The sequence below is a fragment of the Terrapene carolina genome, unplaced genomic scaffold, assembly GCF_002925995.2.
Source record: "Terrapene carolina triunguis isolate 2854851 unplaced genomic scaffold, T_m_triunguis-2.0 Scaffold66, whole genome shotgun sequence".
NCBI classification, from domain to species: domain Eukaryota; kingdom Metazoa; phylum Chordata; order Testudines; family Emydidae; genus Terrapene; species Terrapene triunguis.
In genome coordinates this window covers 19,198,132-19,216,578 of record NW_020664417.1, presented here as the reverse complement: position 1 = coordinate 19,216,578, position 18,447 = coordinate 19,198,132, and the positions used below count along the sequence as shown (strand labels likewise).

At 38.9% G+C, this 18,447-nt stretch overlaps 1 protein-coding gene across 2 annotated transcripts in view; it reads left to right on the top strand.

The window, feature by feature from the left end:
- The window catches only part of SLC10A7 (solute carrier family 10 member 7), a 187,813-nt gene that overhangs the window by 7,511 nt on the left and 161,855 nt on the right, over positions 1 to 18,447 (top strand). The window contains exons 3-4 of one of the 2 annotated variants that reach the window (XM_026647842.2): positions 3,518 to 3,654; positions 8,840 to 8,915. In XM_026647842.2, the coding sequence (XP_026503627.1) occupies positions 3,518 to 3,654; positions 8,840 to 8,915 (213 nt within the window). Of the gene's footprint in view, positions 1 to 3,517; positions 3,655 to 8,839; positions 8,916 to 18,447 lie in introns of those variants that run through there. The other variant, XM_024207599.2, reaches the window with a different exon arrangement.

Below are 18,447 nucleotides of genomic sequence, written 5' to 3'. Positions count from 1 at the left end.
TCTTGACTGTGTGCGTGTGTGTACGTGTATTGGGATCATTTTGTTTTTACATTTGTTAATTTTAATGGAGCAAGCATTCAGTATATTCTGTAAAATCATAAGAAACTATACAAATTTTATGTCTGCCTAGACAAAACGTTCACACTTCCAGATTTTTATTTTAATTTATAAACTACAATATGCTGGGTGTTTTTAAAGATTATCCTTCGTGGTTCAGTGGCATCAGGAAAACAGAGCTCATGCTCAACAATGCTATTGTAGATGTGGATTCGGAAGTTCTTTACAAAGCAGTGGGCAGCTTACTGGTATAGCTCTGTTTATGCACATACAAAAAGCATCTTGGTTGTATTTTCAGAAACATGAATACCATAAACAGAGAGAATTTTATATTTGTAGTCATAACTCTGTAGTCATGATACATGAGCAGAATATTTGCCCATACGTCACCATCACGCCCATTCAACTTTCAGTTTATTGGCTGGTTTGATCTTTGAAAGAGCTCTATTAGCTAAGTCCCCACAGACCTAGAACTTGAAATCATATTCCTGAATATCTGTTTAGCGGTTACAGTTGTACACTGGGGAATCTGACGAATCATTGAAAAAGGTTTTACTGTGTGTATGTACTGATACACAAAAGGCCATATTGTGCTCATTGGCCTGATTAGAGGGAGGAGTGGAACTGCGCTGCCCTGTGAGAGCTTGGGAGGCACAGAAATCCTGAATGTCCTGATATGTTGGGGAGATGGTGTAGTCTTCTCTGTTGGCTTGTGCAGGGAGGGGCGGGGTTATGGTTTGACAGCTTCTCCGGCCCCATTTGAGGTGTCCTGAGAGAGCTGTGCATTTTTGCAAGTGCACAGACTGAAATTCTGACAGGCCTTTTTGTGAGATGCGCAACAGAGTGAAGGCTCCTTATTCACTCCTTTCCTTTGCATCCATGATAGGGACTGTGACAATATGATCCAAAATGTATCCTTTGTAAGGGTCTCCTTTTAAAGGTGACCAGCAAAGACATTGAAAACGCCAATAATTTGGGGAATATATTTCTTGTAATGCAAATCTCTTCCCCCACCCCCATCTTTTCAGGTCTGCAAAGACCTATCCCATTAGTGTGGCACTGATGCATGCACTTCTACAGCAGTGCTGCACCTACCCTAGATACTCACTGGAGACCACAGCCAACCTATAGATAAGTTTTTGTTTTCTTTATTTTTAATATTGCATAGTTTTCATTAAACCTATCTTATGTTCCTTATAGGGCATTTCCCACAAGGTGATACACTAGAAAAGAAAACTATTGAAAACTGTAGAGTACTAAAATCCAGCAATAGGTGGCAATTTCACACTCACCCAGACTGATTATGGGGTGAGTGTGACATTGCCACCCATACGCTGTCCTAGGGATCTTGGACTGGCCTAGTGAATGATCTGTGGTGGGTCTTTTCGGACCTGGCAAGAAATAAGATGGAATGTACAAATGTGCCAGATAATTCTCTTATTCTAATTATTTGGGGTTTTAGCATATGTAATAGTTTTTTTTTTTTTTTTTAACTTTTAAAATAGCTATACTTTAATTGCCTCCTGTATTCTTTCATCGCATCTGGTGTTTAAAAAAAAATTCTTTCCTTTGCTGGTGGGCAACCCTCTATTCATCTTTGTTCTCCTTGTTGAAGAAAAGATGACGTAGTACTGCGATGAGACCATTTGTAGTGCAGTAGTTGATATGCAATGCTGGTTAAAAAGATGCTATTCTAATGCTTATTCACAGATTGTACTGCATTGAGATCAGTCTCACATGGATAAAGAGGACCTCTTTCTCTCATAGGTTGCCATTAATCTTATTGAAGATTTTCCGTTTTTAAAAAATATCTTCACTTCTTAAAGGTCTTCTATATTTAAACAAAAAATTAATATATTGTTTCTTTTGTGATAATATCGTGTCAGTGTATATTATAAATCCCAGTTTTCAGGGCTATGTGACTTCCTGAGAACACCTTGCAAATAGAATAAAGGGGAAGATTTTTAGATCAAATGTGTTGTGGTTTTTTTTTTTTTTCTTTTTTTTTTTTAAGTCAAGTTTGAGGGAAACACTTTTTGGTTTGTTAAGAGAAGGCAAAAATACCTGACAAGGAACCAATGCTGAATCACTTATCTTTCCAAAACTTTTATTTTCTTCAGTGGTGGATTGGGTGGATAAAGATGCAATATTTGATCTTAGTGTGGGTCTTAAAGCTTGCTTGTTTGTTTTTTTTATTTATAAATTGCCTCTTTTCTTAAAGTTGGCTAAATTTTAAAATTAAAAACTTCAGTACGCACTTGCTCTTTAAGCTGTTTGGAAAAGAGTCAGCTGCCAGCTGACACAAATTTACATTTTAAAAAGTGACTACTGTGTATGTGCAATGAACTAGACTTTCTGCATTTTTAAAAATATATCTATCTAACTTAATGAAAGATAGCTGAAGAAACCTAACAAATTAGCTTTCTCATAAGAGTTACATTAGACATCAGTTAAGTAAAGTGATTGGAAAGGACTCCAATGTTTTTCTGCAGGAGACCGCTAAATAGGTTAGGTTGATCCATTTCCATTCAGATTTATTACATTCAGAAAGAGTTGATCTGACAACAAGACTTTTTCTTTTGTTTGAAAGGAAATGTATGTACAAAAACTACTTAGAGATTTGTTGTACAACAAGAATACCAATGCGAAGAGACACATGGTTAAGAGGGAAATATGTAATAATCTTTAATCACCCTTGAAGTGCTTTGAGGTCCTCTGATGAAAGGTGCTGTGTAACAACGAAGTCTTATTTATTTTTCCTGCATCCAGCTGAATTTTGCTCCTCATTTCTCTGAATTTTCTTGCTTTTGTTTGTCATAGCCTCAGCGTTTTTTCTGTGTAGTTCTTCCAAACCTTAATATAACTTGGTATGAATTTGCTCTCTGATTCTGGTGTATAATGTCAGTTTTTAAGCATTTCTGGGATGCTGAACAAATGAAAACAGACACTGAATTAATTTGCTATGTGAGTTTTAACTTTTCACTAGAGAAAGCATACCTGTGATTCTTTCTACAGTGTAAGGTTCTTTTCTGTTGGCATGCAAGAGACTTACACTCTTGTTGATGCTATAGACTAGAGAAACTTTTAAAACTGTCTCCGTATTGATTACATTAGTTCATCTCCCTTGTGGTATCAACAGTGGGAGCCTTAGTGTTGACAGGCTGTCAGCTGACACAGTTCTTGGAAGGGTGACAGAGCCAGAGACCTTTCTGCACTAACCTACCATGATGGGAGCTGAACTGCTGTTAGCAACAGTGGGACATTTTTTGACAGAAGACCCTATTGTAGACAGGGCCTTAGTGTTAATGGGATTTACTTATTGAAGGGGAGAACAGACTTCTAAAAGACTTAAAATGCATGCATTTTTGTTTAACTATAAAGGTGACCCTATTTTAAACAGCACAAAAGTGAACTTACCTTCGCTGTTATGACTGGAGCTTCCTCTCTTCTTGTTTTGCAGGAGCTGACAAGTGCTTTGATGCATGTGAAACTACACCTTTTTGTCCAGATCTTTACACTTGTGTTCTTCCCAACAGCAATATGGCTTTTTCTTCAAGCATTATCAGTCACACCTATAAATGAATGGCTTTTAAAAGGGTATGTTTAAACATATTAGAGTGAAATATATTTATGGCTACTTATTAAGGGCTGCTGTACCAGTAATATGTGTTTAACAGTTATATAGTGAAGAGATTTCACTGTGTAGTTTCATGCTTTGACACTTGCTATTGAAGAAGCAGTACACATAAAATTATCCTTTCAGAATTATGGTCTCATGTTTAGAAAGACTTGTCAGCTAATTTCATATGTAGGGAGCTTGCAACAGATCAGCTTTCTCTTTGACAAGCAGTCTGTCGAAGCTGCTATGCTTGGTTTCAAGACGTATGGAAAAAAGTGATTGCTGAAGAGAGGCTTAAATCTATGAATACTTTTAAAAAAGCACAATATATGGCATATGTGTTACAAGTATTGTGTGTATTTTGCATCCACACTGTACACATCCAAATGATTGTTCAATATTAGTTCTTCTGCTAAGTTGTGGGGGAAAAAATTAGCGTTTTTATGTTGGAACAAATCTCTTGTTCTTTGAAATGGTGAATTAAGTAGTGACTGTTTATCATGAGAATAAAAGGCATTGTCTTAAATGAATTTTTCTAATCTTCAAACAAATGTTTATAGATACAAAGTGACACCATAAATGATTTGATAATGAACAGTACAAAAAATCCTAAAATAGAGAAGCATCAAAATCAAACTTAAATGGCAAAAACCACCAGGCTTTGCTGTGTAGTTAAAATATAAAAATTAATCTATTGTGTTAGAAATATCCCAGTTGTAAATAGAGAGCTGTGCTGTTCCATCTACTGGAAAGAAACCCTATTGCTTCAGAACAATCCCCCATCTAAATATCTTAGCTGTAAAGCTGCTCATGTGTGTATGTGTTGGCAAGATAAGACCTTAAAATAGAGGTGTTGCTGTTTTTTTCAAAAGTATTTCTCCAGACAGCTTTGTTTTTCTAAGTATAAAGTGGTGCACACATTACAAGTGACGTTGAATTTGAGACAACAAAAACATCATTTAGGAAATGTTAGTGCTGTTTCTCATAATGTGTCAATAGATCAGTTGGAGTAGAAGCATGCCAGTGTATCAGAATTAATTTAGACTTGGTGAAGCATAAAAACAGTTACAGTGAATATGATTGCAAAGGTTTTGCACCAGCATGACTAGTGACAGGCTTCCTCATCGTCATAGCCTGTCAAAATTCAGTCCTAACAAAAAACAGTCTCATTTGCTAGACTGCGAAGTGCAAGGAGTTTTGATTCCTCTCTTCCCACTCTCTGCATTGCCATCCCCATTCCCCTCTTTCTTTTGATGACATTTTTCATGCCACTTTAGTCCTTAAGGGATGCATTCTTATCTTAATACACAGGGGTATATACATGCAACTCCCTAAACACTGGTTTTCTCTCAAATATGCATTTACGGTCATTTTTACACAGGGATCTAATAAGCAAATATGCTTTTTGTGATGCTTATAAATGCTTCACAAACACCCATAAAATCATTCTATCGTTTCTGTTTTCACAGTATTTTATCTTTTATTACAATTAGCCTATCATATGGGGGTTTCACACTAAGAATGCTCAGGTTTGTGAACTCATGGAAAATTATTTTAAGAGGGTACTTTATGAATACTGCTATTCAGAATGCTGGGCAGGCAAGCAGCAGTTGTATGCAAGTGAAGGGGAAAGCTGTATGCTGAAGGGGAAAACTCTATGGGAGCTGTAATCCCTTTGCAAAGCATACAGGACAGGGAGAACAGTGGAAACCAGAACCACTGAGTTCTGTCATTACTTAAATAAACTGGATACAATTTCGGACCTTTTAAATTCTAGTTTAGCTCATTTTGGGTCGGATTCTGCCTTGTGCTTATGTGGGCATTTGAGGATGGGTTAGGGGAGGATGCAAAGAGCCTTCCACCCCTTGCACAGCCTGCTTAACGGCCAAGCTGAATTGCTGCCCCTGTGTTTTGTGGAACACTTGGACAGTTCTATCTCTATTCTCTAGAGGCACTAGGGTACCCCAATCAAGATGGGGAGGGGTAGGAAGAGGTGGGGCCAAGACTTCTCTTTTCACACACCAAATAGCAGAGCTAGGATCAGGGGCTGGCAAGATTCTCCTCACAAAAGAGTGTAATGGGGGTTTGCTGCCACTGTGCTCTCATGAACTCCCAGAGCCATTCTGCCTCCCATGGCAGAGTACCTCCTAGTGCTCTCTCTGGGACTATGTGGTTCAGCACTGCTCTCAACACAAGGCTGTGCCTACAAAGTACAACAATCAAGGCCAAAGTTAGTTTCCTGCAGTGCTTCTGTAGTTAGTTAATGATTGAGTCTCCTGAATGTTAGGAGTGCTGTGTTTGTCTGTCCAGAGTAGCTGCCTCTTTTTTGTTATAAATTATTTAGGGGACAAATTCAAATCTTATCAGCACCTTCATTTTCATTTAGCTTTGTTCTCAAGCTTTTAAATTTTAATTTTCTATTGTTGCATATTTTTCTTTCTTTCCTTTTTACATGATGTGATATCTGAAAGCCATTTGCTTTTAAATTATTTTTAGGATGTTTAGAACAAATAACCTGAGGTTGGAGGCTAGGGATGAGAGGGGAGGATGAAATAAAAGACAAGCCGAAACCACCCACAAAATTTTAATTCATTTTTGTCGACTGACTGGATTTCAAGTTGACAGTGTCCCTTTAAAAGCAACCTGAAGAAGCAACTGAGTGCCCTGCCTATGTTAATCTTTTCCACCATTGGAATGGATTCTATAAGAATGTAACCATTTACAACACTAAGGTTTTAAGGTCTAACGTGATGGTGTTCATTGCATATGTGAAGCAGGTGATTTCAGGGCTTCTTAATAATCAAATAGTTGTAACACACTGGAAAAGTATGTATTGGGGTATCATCAGCATATGAACCCAAGACCTTCATACCCACAGCACAGACTTCTACTGCCTGACCTAATGGAATATCTCCGTTATTACTTCTACCAGCTAGGCTGTTGGCCAGGAGAGGGGGACTTGGCACACACTTTGTTAGTGTGTTGCATAAAGCTCTTATTAAATAATATGATAGTTTTCAGGCTATTATTTTAATATACATATTTTGAAACTCATTTGATATGCAGGCTGTTAGAAATATTTTCTATTTAGCATACAACATGCTTTTCTATAGATTAATATGTTCTTATAAAAGATATTCAGAAGTATGTCTGTAGAGTGATTTAAAAAAAAAAACTTGCAAATGTAATATCTGATTTTCGAAGTGGCTCACACAAATCTTATTCACTGAAGCTTTCTCTTTATATAGTGCAGAAATCCCTTTTCTGTCAACTGGAGATGGCCATACATTTCAAATCTCTACTGATAACTTCTATTTTAATCCACCCCTTTTTGCTCTTTATTATTTCAGGTGAGAAGTTCCATGAACTAACCATTTTAAGAGATTTAATTAAATCAAGATATGATGCGGTGGATAGGGCAGCCATATCACCATGTGCTTGTCTGCTTTTTTTCTTTTTCTTTTTTTTGTTAGAGAGGCACCATCAACTTGCCAGACTGTTTTTATTTATATATATATATATATATATATATATATAGACTCTTTAAAAAATAAATAAATTAGAGCTGATCCTGCAAAAACACTAAATGCTTTTAACTCCAACTGGCATTATTAGGCATTGAGGGCACTCACCACGTCAAAGGAGGTACTCCAAACCTTGCATGATTGGATCCATATAACGCTGCTTTCCATCGTTTGCAGTTTCCTTCTCTAACAATGCTAACTGTGACTGATAAAGTGGCCACATCGATCATCCTTTATCCATTCCTTCTAATTTAATTTTTTTCTCATGTTTCTAAGCATTCATTAACAGCAAATCTATTCTGTAATATAGTTTCTTTCTGTGCTGGCTTATAAAGTGATATTAACACCAAAGGGGTATTGATACTACGTCTCTGAGTGTGAGCTAACACTTTAAAATTCAAAGTAGTGAATGTCTAGAGATGGCCTTGAACCAGAATAGTGGGTCAGAAACATAAACACTGGCAAGTTTAGGTTGGGCCCATTATCAGTTAAGAGTCTTAGCTGGTTTTGTTGCCCTTAACAGCCTCAAGTCCTAATGGGCAGAGTCTGAACTCTTGTTGCATACCTTGTAAAACCAGAGGCACTACTTGTGTAAGCTTACCGACTGTGAATAGAAGATGCCCTGCAAGATTAGGGCATTATGATCTTACTGATGTATTGCCTGCAACATTGCATATGTAATATAAAACTTATTTAAGCCATAGTGGCTAACATTGTTGTGGTACGTGAACTCAAGACCCCTTCCTTTCAAAAGACACACTGTCAAGTATTTAGGCCTAAAACTTAACTTCCTAAATTTAGTGTAATCTGCTGTGGCATGTTCTCATATTAAATATATATTTAAAAATAACCAATGATTAATTTTTGTACATTCTATTTTTGTGGGATGTACTTAAAACAAAAAAAAGCTCACCTGCTCTTTTTTCTCTTGTGCTCACTAACAAGGATGTGAGCAACACAGCTATTTTAGTATTTGCGTTTCTAAAAATTAGGGGGAAAAGCAATTGATGTTTGACTAATAGATGTAGAAAAAAACAGTAAGGAAGAAAATTTTTATCTTCAGTCTTTTGAGAGTTTTACAAGAGAGAATGAAAATACAAATAAAGATGAAACACTCGACAACGTCTCTTAACATGCAATAAATAAAAAATTTAGTGGTGTTTTAAAATGTTTTAACGAAAAGTAGAAGAGGACAATGTGAACCTAAAATAATGAACCTACATCTTCTCCCTCCGCCCCCTTCTTAGTGGTCCACATTTTTAGAACATGGTATCTTCTGTGGAAAAAATAAATGCATACGTCTTATGTTGCATATTTTCCATAATAGATGTGGTGTTTCAAAGCACTTTACACACACAAATAAATCAAGACTCAATTTTGTGAATTGTAAGTGTTATAATCTCCATGGTACAGATGGGGAAACAGAGTCACTAAGGTTAACTGATTTATTCAGGATCACAGAGCAGGGATGATCACAGTGGCGTGGATGATAACAGAACACATAAGTCTTGCTTCCTAGTGCTGTGCTCTAGCCACTAGACAGTTGAGCTTGTGATGAATAATCATTTCTGTTCAGCTTTGATGGTTGTTTAGTGCTAGTGTCTTGCAGTAAATATTGCATTTCCTTTTTTGTGTTTAGTTTGCAGACTGTAGGCTGTATGCCACCTCCTGTATCTTCTGCAGTGATTTTAACCAAAGCTGTTGGTGGAAATGAGGTGAGTTTTTATTTTATTCACAATTGATTTTATTTGTTGTTGATTTGTGTAACCAAAATCATGTGCTAAAACATGTAGCCTGGTGAAATAGAGCTTTTCATATTATTACAGTTTATGAAGACTCTCAAAGTTAAAGCATGGATACAAAAAAAGGCAAATTTAAATTTATCGTGTAAACTGGGGTTCTCAAACTGCGGGTTGGAACCCCTCAGGGGTTCGCAAGGTTATTACATGGGGGGTCGCGAGCTGTCAGCCTCCACCCCAAACTCCACTTTGCATCCAGCATTTATAATGGTGTTAACTATATATATAAAAAAGTGTTTTTTAATTTATAAGGAGGGGTCACACTCAGAGGGTTGCTATTTGAAAGGGGTCACCAGTACAAAAGTTTGAGAACCACTGGTGTAACATCCTGACAAACTCCTGTGACTACTGAGACCACTGTTGCTACAAAGTGATATAATCACATCCATCTCTATTATGGTGTATTTCTCCTTCCCCTACCAGTTTGTGTATTTATTCACCTGTTGTATATTGTCTGAATCTTAGATAGTGAGCTCCCTGGGGCAGGGACACAGTCTTTGTGGTGGTTGTTTGTACAGTGCTTAGTATTATGGGGCGCTAAGCCCTGTTTAGGATCCTGAGGCAATACAAATAATTATTGCACACAAAAAGCTACATTAAAACAGTGGTCTCCAAAGTGGGGTGCACACACCCCAGGGTGTTTGCAAGAGGATCCTTGGGGGTACGCAGCAGGAGGAGCGCTTTTTGGTGCTTCGGCAGTTCGGGCGGGAGTCCGAGCGGCTTTTTTATTTTTATTTTTTTTGCTTTGGCAAAAATGGTAGCTGGCGCGGCAGGGGGTGCGTGCTCAAAATTTTATTTACTGATAGGGGTGCACAATCAAAAAAGTTTGGAGACCACTGCATTAAAAGACCATTAGAGGGTTGTAAAGTGAAGTGCTCAGAAAGTTAGGAAATGCCAGAAAAAGGTACAGACAACTTTAATTCAGTCCCCGTGTGTATACAGTATGATGCAGTCTTTAATTACATGTTCACATACAATTTTTTTGCCCAGGATCCCTACCTCATTCAGTGCACATGATGGACAATGCTCACTGAATGGGTAGCTGTTCATTACTTTTTTCTCTCCTCATTTACTGCACATTACTCAAACCCTGCTCTGAAGTCAGAATTATTAATTTCCTCTTTGGCTTTTCTGTTGTATTTATAGCTATAGTACAGGGGTAGGCAACCTATGGCACACGTGCCAAAGGCGGCACGTGAGCTGATTGTCAGTGGCACTCACGCTGCCTGGGTCCTGGCCACTGGTCCGGGGTGCTCTGCATTTTAATTTAATTTTAAATGACGCTTCTTAAACATTTTAGAAACCTTATTTACTTTACATACAACAATAGTTTAGTTATATATTATAGACTTATAGAAAGAGACCTTCTAAAAACGTTAAAATGTATTACTGGCATGCAAAACCTTAAATTAGAGTGAATAAATGAAGACTCGACACACCACTTCTGAAAGGTTACCGACCCCTGCTATAGTATCTGAGTACTGCAAAAATATTGATGTTTATTTTCATTGCACACCAGTGAGATGGGGGGAGGGGTGGTATTATTCCCATTTCACAGATGAGGGAATTGAGGCCCAGATGTTTACAGGAGCCTAAGTCTCATTTTCCAAAGGAATTTAGGCACTTAAGAGTCTAAATACCATAGACAGTGTATGGGGTTTAGACTCTTAAGTGCCTAAGTGCCTTTTGAAGATGAGACATAGGCTCCTAAATCAGTTAGGTATTGTTCCGCTGAGTGAAGCAATGCCTAAATAGCTTTGCATTTTCTAACTTTTGAGTACTTTTCAACTTTAATAGTGTTCTTTTAATGTAGGGTTTTTTAAAATGTAATTTCCTAGGTTTTTTTGTTTTTGTTTTAAAGCAAGCTGGTAAAACAGAAATTCAATCAGGAATCATCATATTGACACCCCCATGGTTCATCAGCAGAGTTGGAACTTTTAAATCCTCTGCCACTTGAGCTCATGGAGCAACTTATAGCAGTAGTAGGTTGTCATCCTTTGTGTGGACCAGGTTAGAGGGGTATGAGACATATGGTTTGCCAGTGGGTTGCGCACACATGTTCTGATGTCAGGATTGGTGAAGCTTGGGTGTCTTGGTTCCACACTAGGTTCTGGAGGGGAGTGTGGTCTAGTGGTCACATATTTCTGCCTCTGTTCCCCCTAGCCGGACCCTTTCTGCCCTGTCCCCTCCAGACTGTCCCCGTCTCAGTCATCTCTGCCTGCCCGCTTTACCCCTTAGCTTCTTGTCTCTTCACCTAGCCAGTCCTAGTCTCCACCCCAGTCTCGGACTTCACATCTCAATACCAATTTCCCTCACTAGCTCATTGTCCCAATCTATTCCCTCACCTTCCTCCCCACCATGTCTGGCTCTTGTCCCTTCTGCATTCAAGTCAGGGTGCATCCTCCTCCAAAGTCCCTGGGCACCAGAAGCGGGAGCATTGAGAGCACAAAAGACAGTCTCCCTGCTCTCAGTTCTGGTGCCTCGTGCTACAGCAGCCACTGGCTGCTGGAAATAACAGTTGCAGGGAAATGTCCCTAAAGCCTCTCCAGCTCTGGTCTGAAGCATGCTCAATACAGATGGAATCTATAGAGAATTTAGTTGCCAAATTCTGACAAATCTCTAGTGAGAATGTTTATTTATTTGTGGCTTACAGCATGGCCACATTCAGGCTCTTTTCCCGAATCGGAACAGCAAAAGGCACATGACTGACACCAGGGCAATGCCCCTGCCAAATTTCAATCCCTTGCTCCAAAGCAAGGAAGTTCTAGAGCTTCTCAACTCAATGGTTATGAGAATTTTTTAATGTAGGAAAAACAATGTCTTTTTCTCTGTCACTGAAATCACCTCTGATTTGTGAAGTTGTATTTAATATCTGAAGTGAAATTCAGTTTGCATGGTGGTAGTGATTGTTGACTATTATCCCTTCTAGTCTACTGTTGTCTCATCAAGCACTGATTCTTCTTCTTATATGATTCTTCTTACAGAGTTAGAGATTTGGAGGGCTTCAGTGGATTTTATAAGGGTAGAGAATGGAGGGGGTGGTGGATAGTTGCAATATGTTAGTAAGAAACATGAAGTGGTGAGTTGAGATGCCTAGTTTGAAATAGCAGGCATAATTGAGTCTCTCTGGATTAAAGTACTGAGAAGAAAAAGAACTGTGAGTCTTTAAAGGAACCATTAGACAGTGTGGCCTAGTGGACAGAGCACTTGACTGGGACACAGGAGACCTGGGTTCTATTCCCATCTCTGCCACAGGCCTGCTGGGTAACTTTGGGCAATTCATGTCACTGTTCAGTGCCTCAGTTTCCCCATCTTTAAAAATGGGGATAATGGTACTTATCTTCTTTTGTGAAGCACTTTGAGCTCTTCTGATGGAAAAGCACTATATAAGAAACACATTAGATAAATGCTATATTTTTATTATTATTCGGTCTAGATAAGAGCAAGCAAGTATTTGTTAAAATGCTTGGGGCGATTGCTAACACCATTAGGCTAGAAGCCACTGGGATAACTGGAGATTTTGCATAATTGGAAAACTTGGTCATGAAATTATGAAGATAAAGGGAGGATTTGTAATTTTTTTTATAAGGATCTATTTTTAAATCAGCATATGTACTAGAGGGGACATACTTTTGTTGAATAAGGAGGGAACGGTAAGTGAATTTAATCTTAAGGGTAGTTTGAGTAACTAATTGAGCTTTGTTCACTGATTCTAAATTTCAGCTGTACTGTGATTTTTGGTGCAAAACCAGGTAAATTTAAAAATCCAGTGTCAGTAAAATGAGGAATTTAATTAGCAGCATACATTGGCATTTATAAAACTATAAGACCTGCCGATATTTATGTATTTATTTCTGTTTTGGTCTAAAGAAACTCTACACCAAAGAATGACCACCAAAGTGCTGGGTGCCCTTGATGCACATTTAAGAACACAATGACTCAGAAGTTACAGAACATAAAACCATCAAAAGCGGTAACACTTCTCCCTCTTCCCTCACTGCACACATCATTTGGTCACTAAACACATGACCCGTACAGCATGAAACCTCTAGTGCACTCCACTGCCTCTGCCATCCACAATGCCTGCTCAAACAGATTGGCTTTGCAGAGCGCCTGGAAAACCAACTAATTGGGGCTATTTCAGAGTTTGAGGGTCAGAGCAGTTCAGAGAAAACTAGCTTTTATGGGGAGCCTGCTGCCAGTACTCCCCGGCCTTTTATAGTGAAGGGGGAATCAAGCTTGAGGACATCTTCTGGTTGCAACTGTGGCATTATGATACGGGGGAGGCATTTTCTCAAGTAGATGGCCTCAAACTCTTTAGGGTTTTGTAGGTCAAAACTAACATCTTAGACTCTACTCCGATATGTGGATGAATGGCAACTTGTTTAAGGTATTTGGGAGAAAAGTAGAGCTCATAAAAATTCTAGGGAGCAATAAACTTTGAAGCTTTTTAAGAGTGAAATAAAGGAAATGCAAAGGGGTATGCAAAGAGCAAAAGAGAAAAATGGAGTTCAAGTGTCTGGGATGCTAAGACCAATAATAAAAGATATTTAAAATACTGTATTGGAGTTCAGAGGGTGGCAGAAGGGGGAATCCAGTGAGGCCGTTAATAGGATGGCAGAGCAAAATGGTCCTTGAGGGGTTCAAGAAAAGAGAGCAGCTGTTCCTTCTCTGCAGATATTAGAGTAAGGGTAGTCACTAATGGCAGTTTTTTCTCTTCCTGCTGCGGGAGATTCTGCACCTATTGCTGACTAGGAAGAATAGGCTTTTCTGTAGATCCCCCAATTCATATCTATTGGGGCAGTTGGGAGGGTCGACAGTGTCAGCTCATCCTCATATGTACCTCTGCTCATCTCCCTTTGACAGAGGTCACACAAATCTTGATGAGTGGGCCATCCTCTCAACTCTCTCTCCGCTCTTGTTTCTTCCTCCCATTTAGCCTTCACATTAATTTCCCTTTTTTCTTCTATCATTTCCCTGTACACACTGATACCTTCATCAACTCTACAAACAAAATTCTAAAACAGCTGCTGCTTATCTCACAAATCAATTTAGTTTATTTGGAAAACCAATTTCAGGTAAATGTGTTGTGTGTAAGGGCTGGTCCACGCTAAGCCCCCAGTTCGAACTAAGATACGCAACTTCAGCTACGTGAATAACGTAGCTGAAGTCGAAGTATCTTAGTTCGAACTTAAAGGTACTTACCGCGGGTCCACACGCGGCAGGCAGGCAGGCTCACCTGTCGACTCCGCCTACTCCTCTCACGGAGCAGGATTACCGGCGTCGACAGCGAGCACTTCCGGGATCAATTTATCGCGTCTAGACAAGACGCGATAAATCGATCCCAGAAGATCGATTGCCGCCGAACCAGCGGGTAAGTATAGACGTACCCTAAGAAAACTCTGCTCCCATGAATGCAGGCAACAAGTAAATACAAAAGATGTCATTTTCATAACAGCCCCAAGATCTAATTTTTAATTTGAAATGTTTTCCATGCTATTTGTCTGGCTGTACCGTTAATTATTTTTAGGATATCTCTTGGTACTGGGGAAATACTAGAGAAGGATGGTTATGGAGTGAAAACACAGAATTGAAAGAGAGATCTGTTTTCAGATTCCAACTCTGCCAGCATGCCAGACTCTCATCATGGCCTTGGGAATACCACTAAGGGCTAGACTATAAAAGGTATTTAGGTGCCTAAAGATGCAGAATAGGTGCCTGATGGGATTTTCAAAAGCGCCTAGGGGCTTATCTCCCATTGATTTTTTGTTTAAAGAGCAAGGCACTTTTGTAAATCATACAAGATGATTATCTGCACCTAAATACCTTTAAAATTCTGCCCTACGTCTCTCTATGCGCCTGTAAAATGGGGACGATAATTTTACCAACATTACAGCGTGTTGCAAACTCATAAGAGTTTTGAGATCTTCAGATGGAAGATTCTATGGAAGTACAAAATATTATTAAAAGGTGTTTGGCAGAGAGCAAGTATAGTCCTTTCTTTGAAAAAAATAGGCTGAAAATTAGATTTGTAAGTCTATCATATTTTTTTGGAAAAAACAATTTGAGATGACTTTTATGGGCGGCTTAATGACACATTTTGAAAAGTTTAATTTACTACACAAGAGTCAGGATAGTATTGTGCAGATAAATCACATCAGACAATTTGTGTTATGGAAGTCTGACCCTTTACTACTTCACAAGAGGAAATTGTAGAAGTGATTTTTTTTTTTTATTTTATTTTGACAGTTAATTAAAAAACTAGTCTAAAGAACTCCTTAATTTTAGTCAAATTGACTTCTCTTTTTGTATGTTCCTCCTGGCTTTGTATACTGGACTTGGTGCTTCCAAAATAAGATGCTGCTATATATACAATGAAAAAGATAATAAATGTATTCCAGGACCAAGATAATTGGGGAAAGTACTAAAATTTATTTTTAAATTTTGTTTATTTAAGGATGTGTAAAAGATGAAAAATCAAATTGTAAAATGAAAGGTATACAAATAGTTATTCTCCCTTTGATTCCCTTCCTGAAAGGCTATGTACAAATAAATAAACTAATGGTTTTAACTGATATTTTAAAATGAACTGCATGGGAGTTGTCACACTGGCAAATAAATACTGGAAAATTCCAGTGTTGTTTTTTTATTAAAAACAAACAAAACAAAAGGTGAACCCTAACAACATGGTAAAGTCAGAAGAAAGATATTGATTTTTCTAAAAATATCAGAAAGCTTCTTTGAACTGTGTGTATATGTACATTAACCTTTAAAAAACAAAATACTATGAATGTAAAAGAAAGTGCAAGCCTTAATGTTTTGTGTATTTTACTTTGTACCACTGTGTGGGGTATTATTTGACACTGGATGGTAACGCACAAATATTATGAAAGAAGATCACTTAAGATCTTTACAGGAAATATGCATATTACGATGTTTGGCTTCCTTCTCTAATGTAACCCTTTTGTGACAGTATGTTAAATCTTCTCAAGTGATCTTGCCTAAGATGTTATGAAAATGTAACTATAACCTGGAAGTTATAGTATATATTAATGGATATTTTTCAGGTTTTGGCATATGTGTATAGGGGGTGGGGTCAGCATGAGGGCAGGACTGGTCCTGAAGGGCTGCATTTGTGAAAATCTTTAGTTAAGCTGCACTGTACACATACACATGCAGAGAAGTAACTGTGAGCACACACTGTGTATACATCGGGAACTGCTTTATCATTACAGAGAAGTGGTCCACCTACTGTATTCTGGTATTATTTTCTATACATCCTAATGTGTTGTTTATTTTTTGACCACTGCTTTTCTTTGAGCAAATAGCTTTTATTTTACTGTCAGACTGAGGCTGTTATTTTTCCATTGAATGGTTTTTTTGTACCCACCAGTACATATGAGTAGTCCGAATTGTTACTTACAATCTGGACTTAATCCGCCACAGTGTCTGTTAGGAACCTCTTAAGTTCCTCACAGTCTTCTCAAGTTTTGACTAACCTAAAACATATTGATATCTGCAATTTTTTCTCCCACACTGTTCATTCATATTTAACATCAGTAGTTCTAGTACAGATCCAAAGGATGCCTCCTGTTAACCTTGTGAAAAGTTGAAAATTGACTATTTATTTCTACTCTTTGTTTTTGGTCTCTTAGCTAGTTTCTGATTAATGACAGAACCTTAACTCCTACCCTGTTTCCTTAATAGCCTTTTATTTACCAGCTACTGATGTAATATGCAGACTGGGGAATTGTGCATGCAAATAGATATTTACACATGAGTTCCAGTTAACATATGTAGCTACCCATTTTGCATTTGTATATTTGAGTGTTTAGCTTAAACTCTGATTATTATACTTTTATAGATCGATTTGTGGGAGCAAAAAATGAAGACATAATTTAGAGGCCTAGTCCTGCAAAGGCATAATACTGAGTTCAATACATTACATGTATGATTTTCAAAAGCATTTAGCATTGCCTTTAAGCCAGTGGGAGCAGAGTTAAGCCAACAAAGAGTACTTTTAATAATCCCCACCTTTATTGGCTTACGCCAAAATTTTGTGCACCCCAAACCCTATTGAATTCAGTGGGAACTGAAGGTGACCTTCATCTCTGAAAATCAGACCATTTTGATTTATTAACTGCAGGCATCAGTGCTGGGGAAAGCTTTGGCCTTAGAACTTTTATCTAAGCTTTCATCCTATTTACTATTTGCCCGTATGCCCCCAGAATGCCCTGGTTGTCTGCTGAAAGCAGCCCCTCTCCTCACCTTGTAAAGTCTGCAGGAGAGAGCTCGTCTCACAAAAGATAGGGTGGTGAAGTTGCTTTATCCCTTTCCCAGCTGCAGATCTAAGGCGTATTAGAGCAGGGATTTTCCCTGTATCCTTTGTAACGTACGCAGGAGCCCTCCCTCTATTCCAGTGCATCTTGAGAAGTATCTTACAAAGTGCATTTGGGCTGAGGAAGGACATAGTTGAGCTCCCTTCCTGTGCTTCTCTCTGGGAACTGTTTTTCAGCTCACTTATTTATTTCATTTCTCGTGTGGTAGAGCATTGAGGCCGAGGCCTCGTTGTGCTAGGCACTGTACAAATGTATAACGGAGTCCTTGCCCCAGAGAACTTACAATCTAAATATTAGACTGTAGACAGCAGGTGGATGCAGCAAATAGACGATTGGAGCAGAAGGAGACAATGAGATAATATTAGTCACTTAGGCCTGGGCTACATTAGCGGGGGGGTTCGAACTAAGATACACAACTTCAGCTACGCTATTCGTGTAGCTGAAGTCGAAGTATCTTAGTTCGACTTACATGGCCGTCCTCACGGCGGCGAGTTAACTAGCGCGGCTCCTCCGTCGACTCCGCTTACTCCTCCTGCCGAGGTGGAGTACAGGCGTGGATTCGGGGAATCAATTTATCGCGTCTAGACAAGATGCGATAAATCAATCCCCGATACATCGAACACTACCCGCCGATCCGGCGGGTAGTATAGACGTACCCTTAGAGTGAGATGACACTGTTGCTAGAGGCAGGGGGGCAAAGGATAGGTTAAGGTGGGTTTAAGACACCTTTATGCCCTCCATATTCTGTGCTGCTCCAGGAGCTGGAGAGGTCCTTAACATAATATAGACAGCCCAGCGTTACACCCGCTTCCCTGGACTGCCCTTTGGGCTGAAATGCTGCCTGGAATCATCACAGTGCTTTGTGCATTTGCTCTGCCCTGACATGCTCCCTACACCAGGCTTGCGAGCGGGTCTTCAGAAGGCAGCCTCACAGTTGTGTCTGCAGTACCTGCACCAGTGGAATCCGGCCCCATCTGACCATGGGCTTTCAGGGGCCCTTTTATGCTGCTCTGGCCATTTTACCTGGTGTAAAGAGGTTAGAATGGGTGAGGATCTCATCTCCACACTTGATGAAACATGCCCTGATTGAATCAAAGGCATTTGCAAAA